Below are 9,467 nucleotides of genomic sequence, written 5' to 3'. Positions count from 1 at the left end.
CTACAGCAGTGATGTCCAGAGACTGACACTCCAGTCTCAGATTTGTAAACCCATTTCAGAAATTAATTCTTGGAGACAGTTAAGAGATAGGATTTTGATGAATTTTCATCTAGTCATTATAAATGTAAGTTATAATAGATTGTAATAACACAATAAAATATAAAAACAAATTATAATAATAAAATACTTATAAGGTTATGTAACTTTTGGCACCAAAAGATACATATACTAGAATTTTTAATAGGTAGCAACTAGCAAATAATGCTCGATTTCCTTGCTAGTAGCCTTTCAGACTTTATTAAACTGCAGAAAACTATGGAAAGACAGGCAGCAACCCCAGAAGGTTCCCACATCAGAGAAGCTTCATGTAGGCTGTTGTCTTCAGTGTTCTGATTCTTAGGTCATTGTAAGTTTCTAAACACCATGCTGAGATACCCTGTATCCATCTGTCTGCCCAGATGAATAAAGCTGTGTATTTTATTGGGTAAGAAATGCTTGTTTAAATCAATATGTTGGTAACAATACCTTTGGCACAGAAGGCAGTTTATAAGAGTAATGGCTAAATTGCACGGTTATAGCTAACATCTCAGTTAATTTCCTTCTAGCCTAATTTATTTTTTTTTTAATTTTTTTTAACGTTTTATTTATTTTTGAGACAGAGACAGAGCATGAACAGGGGAGGGGCAGAGAGAGAGGGAGACACAGAATCGGAAGCAGCCTTCTAGCCTAATTTAAACAAACAAATAAATAAAACTGGTAATTTTTCTTTTTTTGAGATGGTCAGATTTTAGATGTATTTTTGCAGGTAGAACCAGGGTCTGCTTCAGGGTATAACATCTGTGCTATCTCACAGTATTCTTTGCTCAGAAAAGCCTATACTTGGTTTCATGCTGAGCAGTCATGATCTTTTTTAAAATTAATTTTTAGGGGCGCCTGGGTGGCGCAGTCGGTTAAGCGTCCGACTTCAGCCAGGTCACGATCTCACGGTCCGTGAGTTCGAGCCCCGCGTTGGGCTCTGGGCTGATGGCTCAGAGCCTGGAGCCTGTTTCCGATTCTATGTCTCCCTCTCTCTCTGCCCCTCGCCCGTTCATGTTCTGTCTCTCTCTGTCCCAAAAATAAATAAACGTTGAAAAAAAAAATTAAAAAAAAAATAAATAAAATAAAAAAAAAATAAAATTAATTTTTAAAATTTGAGTACAGCAGGCACACAATGGTACATTAGTTTCAGATGTACACAGTAATTCAACTTCTCTATATGTTATGCTACACTTACCACAAGTGTAGCTACCATTTGTCTCACTACGTCACTATTACAATATCATTGGCTATATTCCCTATCCTGTGCTTTTTATTCCTGTGACTTATTCAGTCCATAATGGAAAGCCTGTATCTTCCACTCGTCTTCACCCATTTTGCCCATCCCATACCTTCCTCCCTTCTGGCAACCGTCAGTTTGTTCTGTGTGTTAATGGGTCTGATCTCGCTTTTTGTTTGTTTATTCATTTGTTCTTTTAGATTCCACATATGAGTGAAATCATATGGTATTAGTCTTACTTAATCTGACTTATTTCACTTAGAGTAATGAATGCCCTCGAGGTCCATCCATATTGTTGCAAATGACACATCTTATCCTTTTTTAAGGCTGAGTAATATTTCAGTGTGTGTGTGTGTGTGTGTGTGTGTGTGTGTGTGTGTGTGTGTGTAAATCTATATCACATTTTCCTTTTCCATTTGTAACCCTAATACTTTTGATGCTGTTACATAACCTAATATTTTGACTTATTATACTGAGAATATTTCTGTCATTAGCTCTATGTAGATCATGGTATTTTAAGATCTACATAGTATTCCACTTAATGTATGAGTATAAGCTTATAGTAAATTATTAAAACAGATTTATTAAATAAGTGCACTTAGTCACTAGCTTGGTGTGTGCACTGACCTAGGTAAATCAGGAAATGGATATAGAAATACCTGGAGTCCACTAGGTGACATGTTGCTAACACAAAACTTCTCAGTTTCCTATCTGCTTGCCTTGTAATTCATACTAAAATAATCACCTGGACCTCTGCTACCTCATAAGCTATCGTCAGTGGTTTGCAACTAGAAGAGATTAACCAGAAGTCTCCTAATTCTATTCCATAATGAAGTCTGTGCTTCCTTGAATGGCTTCCTCCTTCTGCTTTCCTTTTCTAAATGACCTTCAGCCACAGAACTTAGACAAAGAGCCAACCCAGGAAAGGCCATTTAGAGAGATATTAGTTCTGCATTTGTTTGCTTATTTAAATATTGAAGTGCAGTCAGTCTTCTGCTCAGAGCCAATCCTTCTCATCCCATCAGGATGCATGATTCGTGAACCTGTTCTATGTAAATTACAATAGAGCAGATAACATGGAACATTCTAACATGTATTTACAGTGCTGTCCTGCAGAAATCCAGCTGCCAGCTTGCAATCCATCCCTCTTCTTCCTTCTGGATTAGTTCCATGGTGGTGTTTTTGAGCCCTAGTCCTTAATTTAGGGCATAAGAACTCCTCTGGACTTCATAGAAGATATAGATGCCAAGTTTAAGAGCATTTTCTACCCATCTCTGCTTGCTTTCCTGCGCTTAGCATCCTGGCCCTGGTATAGGTGTAGCGTATGGCGTAGGGCTCTCTTGACCTCTTGATTGCGTAAGCAGTAAATGATGGGGTTGAGCAAAGGTACAATGACAGCATAGAGTACAGAAACCAGCTTGTTGGTGTCAAAAGCTGAGAGTGCCTTTGGCCGGGCGTAGATGAAGATACTGGCTGCATAGAAGATGATCACAACAGTGAGGTGAGAGGCACAGGTGGAAAAGGCTTTATGGCGCCCAGCAGCCGAGGGAATTCGTACCACAGCACCAGTGATGGCCATATAGGAGGCCCCAGTGACAGAGAGTGGCCCCAGCAGGATAAAAATGGCCAGAACAAAGTCTGTAAGCTCTGCTGTTGACATGTCAGTACATGAAAGATTGAGTAATGGGGAGACATCACAGAAAAAGTGGTTGATGATGTTGGGTCCACAGTAGGAGAGGCGAGAAATGAGAAAAACTTTGACCATGGAGATACCAAAACCTCCAGCCCAGGAGCCAGCTGCAAGCTGCACACACTGCTGACCGCTGACAATGACAGCATAGTGGAGAGGATGGCAGATGGCCACATAGCGATCATAGGCCATAACAGCAAGAAGGACACATTCAGTGCAGCCCAGTCCCAGGAAAAAATAGAGCTGGGTCATGCAGCCCTCAAAGGAGATTAGCTGTCCCTGGCTCTGTTTGGACCCAGCAAATCCAGCTAACATCTTGGGAATAGTGACAGTAACATACCAGATCTCCAAGAAGGACATATTAGCCAGAAAGAAGTACATGGGTTTGTGAAGGGTGGGGTGGTTTCTAATTGCCATAATGATGAGTGTGTTTTCAGTCAGCACCAACACATAGGCCAGCAGAGAAAGGGCAAATAAAAGTGCTCGCAGTGGCGCAGGAGCCGGGAAGCCCAGCAACACAAACTCACTTACCCTCCCACTCTGATTCCTCTGCTCCATAATGTCAGTCTTGCCCACTGATCTTTAGGAGAGAGAACAGAGGGCCTTCAGGAGGCAGCAACAAGAACCCAGGCTTTCTTGTGGTGGGTTTATATTGACAGAATGTTTGTATGCGTGTGATTCACCACCAAACTGAGGACGTCACTTTCTGCTGTAATCTGGAAATGAGCTAAGACAAAAGTAAACAAAAATGAGCTACTTCATACTGGGAATAGGGTCAGAGTCTGTTCTGGCCCTTGGAGAAGAATATACTGATAAATACTTGTAAAAGTGACACTAGTTGGTTACTGAAGAATATAGATAAAAACCAAATAGAGTAGTAAGAGAGTCTAGGCTGCCCTAAAGTGAGAGTTTGTGAGCTAGATTGTGACTCTGTTTTGAGGAAATAAGTTACACAATGGAGGAATAACAGTACTAAACATGTAAAACAATTGAGTATTTGCTATGCATTAATTGTATGGACTTTGTTTTAAAATATTTGCAGATATTAATTCACTTAATCTTCAGAAGAATGCTGTGAGTTAGTATGATTTTAACGCCACTTAACATCTAAGAAAACCGAGGCATAAAGAGATTAAGTAACATGTTCCAGATCACACAGATAGTAAGAGATGGAACCAGGAAGTCAGGACCTCAGAGCTTCGAAAATATTCGGGCAACACAAAGGAGGGACTATAAGATCCGTCCTGGATTTATATCCAGGGGAGAGGATCTTTGGGGCTCAGCTACAGAAGCAACTCCATACTACAAGAAAGAAGGAACATTGTAGAACCCAAGAAGTCACAGCATCTCTGGATTGAAACTTCTACAAAACCTGCCCTTAGAGGAGGACTTGGGATGCACCTTGAAATTATATTAGGAAGGTATTCTGGATGGTAGAAATACTGAGAATCCCATCAGTTCTGAAATTTGTGCTCTCTTGGAATGAGAGTAGCCCCCTTCTCGAGTATTGTCAAAAATTAAACTGAGGCATATTGAAAGTTTCAAGGGTTTATGTGAGAAACATTGATTTAAATTGGGCAGCACCAAACGGAAAGCAGTAAACTGAGCTCTATTGACGGAAGCTAATGGAAAGACTTTTATAGAGCAGACTCAGAAGAAAGGCAAGGGCATTATTTGATTAGCTACATTTAAGTGGTTGCCTTACTTGGGAAAGTTTCCTTGGCTGTTTGTGATTGGTTGTTCTTAAATTTTATTTTCTTGGATATGAACACATTTACAATTGACTCTAGCTTAAGTTTTGGTTTGCTTAATAAGTAGGCAACCAAGGCGTGAGAGCCATCTCAGTCTAATGACCTCTTTGTTTAATTATTTTGCCAGTAACAAGACCAATAAAAAAGCATACATTCAGTAGAGTACTCTCTTTGTTTACTTTGGTATCAAAAATAAAATTTGCCCTTTCAAAATTTCAAGCCTCTTCTGGATTTGATGTGCAACAGAAGCAGACATAGTCACATGGGGTTATTGTCACCCTACTGTCTCGACATGGTCATACATTGGAAGGGAGTACAGAGATTAGAAAGGAGAATAGGAGAGAGTCAGCTAAACATCAGGGTGCTATTTCCCCCAAGGAGTTTCCTTACTTTTTAGTTTCAAGCTCGTTCCTCTGAGAACAATATCAAACTTCATATATCAAACTTCAACCTGCTAATGACTTTTTTTCTAGCTTTGTTGAGAGATAATTGACATAGAACATTGTGTAAGCTTAAGGTATACTATGTGACAATTTGATACAGGTATATATTGTGAAATATTTACCACAATAAAGTTAGTTAACACAACCTTTACCTCATACAGACTAAAAGTTTTAGTACATAAAAGGCAAACAAGAGACTTACTAAGTCTTTAAGTGGTTTACAGTCTAGTGGTGGGGACATATCTTCCTCTTCTCATTCTTGAAAATTTAAACTGCTATGCCTACCATTATACCATGTACCAGCTTCATAAAAGGGAACCTAAAAATTACAATTGTAATTGTACAATTACATTCATATCCTTACCCTTGATCCTTTCTCCTCAATACCTGCCTGATATACTATTTGTTGTGCATTTAACCCTCTTGGCCTCAGATCTTCCCGCTTATCCTTTAATCTTCTCTATCCTCATATTTGATGCTCTGCACGCTAAAAACAAAAAGTCAGCCTCTCACATGTGGGCTCCTAATTGGTCTCACTGCCTGTAATCTTTCCCTGAAGCTCAAATCTGACCATTTCATTTCCCTACTTAAAATTCTTTCATAGTATCCCACTGCCTACACAACAACATTCAAGCTATTTAACAAGGCACATAAGTATCTCATGATATGCACTTCTATTACCAAAACCGTATCTCTTGTCACAGACTACATTGTATTTTATACCTTGCAGCTCTTGGTATACCATATGATTATCACATCTGGGGAGAGGGTGGGCAGTGCCTGGGTAGCTCAGTAAATTAAGTGTCCGACTTTGGCTCAGGTCATGATCTCACAGCTTGTGAGTTCTGAGCCCTGGGTCAGGCTCTATGCTGACAGCTTAGAGCCTGGAGTCTGCTTCAGATTCTGTGTCTCCATCTCTCTCTACCCCTCCCCAACTCACGCTCTGTCTCTCTTTCTCCAATATAAATAAACACTAAAAAATTTTTACAGCATGCTTATCACCTCTGTACCTTTGCTTGTGCTGCAATCTGCATAAGGGTGGCCATTCCGATTTAACCTTCAAATCTTGGCTTTTGTGGCATCTCCACATAGAGGCATTAATTGTCCTTCTTTCTTTCTTTCACCTAACACTTGTTTGGTGAGGTTCCTCTCATTACTGTTCCCATTAGAGCCTGTGAAAGCCTAGCAATTATTTCACTAGCTATATCACTGCTGCTATTATGCAGGTGGATATACAGGAAGAACTTTATGCCAAAGTGCCTCAGATGTCCTTAATGGTATAGCAAGGAGTGGACATAATTCTCTTAGTGTCACATGGGTCCCTCAAATACAAAATGTCTAGAAAAATATTTCCTAAGCCTGTTATTCCTTTATCACAGTCAATAACATTAGTTTCCATGCAATCACCTATACCAGAGATCTGAAAGTCTCCTACATATTTATTCTCCCCATCCCAAACCCACATCTCACTCACAACTAATCTAAGTTATATCTTAACTTCTTCTTTAATTATCTCTCATGTCTGTCCTTCTCTCCTGTCCTATTTCTACTGCCTTCCCCCCAGTCGCTTATGCCCATCAGGTCCTTGTTATTTCTCAGTTTAGCTATGTCAGTATCTTATTACCTGATCTTTCTTCCTCTGGTCTCAACCCTCATAAATCTAAATGTCATTTGTTTCTAGAGTGAGATTTTATGTAGAAGTATGACCATATCACTGGCCCCAAGTGCATCCAATTTGGGGAAAATTCATACAAAATAAGCCCCAAATATATTTCCTTTTAACTGTCCTACAATAATCCAGTCATTGCCCACTATTTCCCTTTTTCTAAGTGTGACATGTTGTTCTCTAACTCTGGAATTTGCACATACTCTTCTTTCTATCAAAAATACCTATCCCTAATCCTAGAAATTATTGTTTATCCCTCATGTTTCAGTTTGTTAGTTACCATGTTCCAAAACTACCCATATTTCTAGACATAGATTATTTACTGATATATCTGTCTCTCCTTTTGACAATAGCTCCTATTATAAGCTCGGCTTTAGTAAAGGTATTATGGCTATTAGTAAAGGTAAATGGTTGTATGGACGGATGGGAAAATGGAGAAAGGTATGATACAGGCAGAACTGATGAATTGCAGATCATAGGAATGGGCTGTAAAGAAGGCATGATGTAAAAAGGAGTTGTTTGGAAATGATCAGGAGTAGAGAATTTAAATGGATTACCAGAAAACTTGACAGAATTGGAATAATATGTAAGGAAAACAAACATCAAATGTAGAAGAATGAGTAGACCTGCAGGAACCAGATAAAACATAAGAAAGTTAGATTATGTGCAAAGAGGTTAGAATTTCTGTAGATAATATAGAGCATATTTGGGTAGGATAAATTTGCTATATAGACAAAAGATCCAATGAAAGAAGATAAGGCAAAGATATCTATAATATAGAAAGAATTGACTATGAATGGAAGATTATAAAACTTTAGGGAGGCCAGGCAGATTGCAAATAAATAAACCAGCTATGAGTGGAAAAGATGTAGAAAGCAATATCAGTCTGAGGATTAGGATGGACCAGATGTGGAAAATACTGATAGGAGTTTGGGTTTTATTAGGCGTAGACAGTAGCAGGAAGAGAAATGTATTAGACAGAAAGAAAACATGGGGAAATTGACCACTTGAAGAGGAAAGAAGCAGATAATAGAATACACTCACTTTATTTGGATGTCTTTCCCTCAGAGTCCTCCTAAGATGACCAGGCTGGTTAGGAAAGGACTTAGGGAATGTGTATAAAAGAAATGTGATGCATCAGGACAAAGAAAGATAGTGTAGAGACTCCATCTTCTCTTCCTCCCATGATCAGAGAACACTGCCAAATCAGGAAAGGTGCTTTTATCTTGCACCTCGCTCCTATGGTCCCCTTTTGCCCTACTCCTTCTGATGCCTTGGGATGGCTTTGATGCAGGAGCCCAAGAGACCAAAACAAACAAACAAACAAAAAAAGACTGGGACAGATGAAAAATATATGTTTGGGAAAGTTAGGAAAAAGAAGTTTATCAGGAAAGTTCCATGAAGAAGTGGTCACAATAAATACCCTACAACCTCATAGTTTCTCCCCTTGCCTCCCGCTTGTCAGTCTCCACTCCTTTCTATCATGCCACATTCCTGTTCAAAGGAAACCCTTTAGCTTTGGGCCAAGTCAGTCTGGCTTTATATCCTAGCTCAGTTATGAAATCTTGGGCAGTTTATTTAACATCTTTGAGCCTTAGATTCTTAATCTGTAAAATGGAATTAATGTACCTCACAGAGTTGCTGAGAGAAGTAAATGTTATGAGATGTATCAAGTGCGTAGAACATGATAGGGACTCAACAATGCCAGATTGTTTCTTCCTTTATCTCCTGATACCATGTAGGTCACATTTCTTAATTCCCTGACATCATAGGAGCACCGAGTTGAGAGTTAGGGTTTTTGGCTTTTAGTTTCATGTCTGTAGCTGATATTCTGTTTAATCTAGGGTGTGTTGAAGATCAGTTTATTAGGGCCCAAACTTAGGGGAAAATGCTCAGTTTCCAAAGCTGTTTGGATTTTGTAATTGCAGATAAGGGCTTATAGAATCTATATCTATTCAAATAATGAAAGCCATAAGATTCTCTTAAAGGCAGAGAACAAACTGAGGGTTGCTGGAGGGGGCAGGGTGAGGGGATGGTTTAAATGGCTGATGGGCATTAAGGAAGGCACTTTTGGGGATGAGCACTGGGTGTCATGTTTAAGAGATGAATCACTGGGTTCTACTCCTGAATCCAAGACTACATTGTATATTAACTAACTTGAATTTAAGTTTAAAAAATAAAAACAAATAAAAACATGCATATACCAAAAGGGGAAATACTAGATATGTTCTTAATAAAACAAGATGGCAAAAATATTCTTCATACCTGTTATTTCATTGTGCTTTGGCAGTTTCTGTCAATACAGTACAACAAGACAGAAATGAACAATACATATTTAAAAGACAGATGCAAAAATATTTGCATATATGATTAAGCTCATGAAAACTAAAAGTACTAAACTAAAAACTGTTAGATAGTTGTAAGAAATACTACCTAAAGATTCCATGTACCCTTTGCCCAGTTTCTCAAATGTAACATGTTACAAACTATAGTACATTAACAGGTTATTGACATGGATGCAGGCAGGATACAGAATAACTTCATGATGAGGATTCTCATGTTGCCCTTTTATCAGCAAACCCATTTCTCTCTTGCCCTTATC

The 9,467-nt window shown here is 38.8% G+C and overlaps 1 protein-coding gene across 1 annotated transcript; it reads right to left on the bottom strand.

Moving 5' to 3' along the window:
* Positions 1-2,498: 2,498 nt before the first annotated feature.
* OR6A2 (olfactory receptor family 6 subfamily A member 2) lies at positions 2,499-5,308 on the bottom strand. Its single transcript, XM_040457020.1, has one exon. The coding sequence runs from the start codon at positions 3,561-3,563 to the stop codon at positions 2,580-2,582; it is 984 nt and encodes a 327-aa protein (XP_040312954.1). The 5' UTR covers positions 3,564-5,308; the 3' UTR covers positions 2,499-2,579.
* Between the last annotated feature and the right edge of the window lie 4,159 nt (positions 5,309-9,467).

The sequence above is a fragment of the Herpailurus yagouaroundi genome, unplaced genomic scaffold (genome assembly GCF_014898765.1).
Source record: "Herpailurus yagouaroundi ecotype Mexico unplaced genomic scaffold, PumYag 218, whole genome shotgun sequence".
NCBI lineage: Eukaryota > Metazoa > Chordata > Mammalia > Carnivora > Felidae > Herpailurus > Herpailurus yagouaroundi.
The sequence above is the reverse complement of the archived record's forward strand: the minus strand, read 5'-3'. Positions and strand labels throughout refer to the sequence as shown.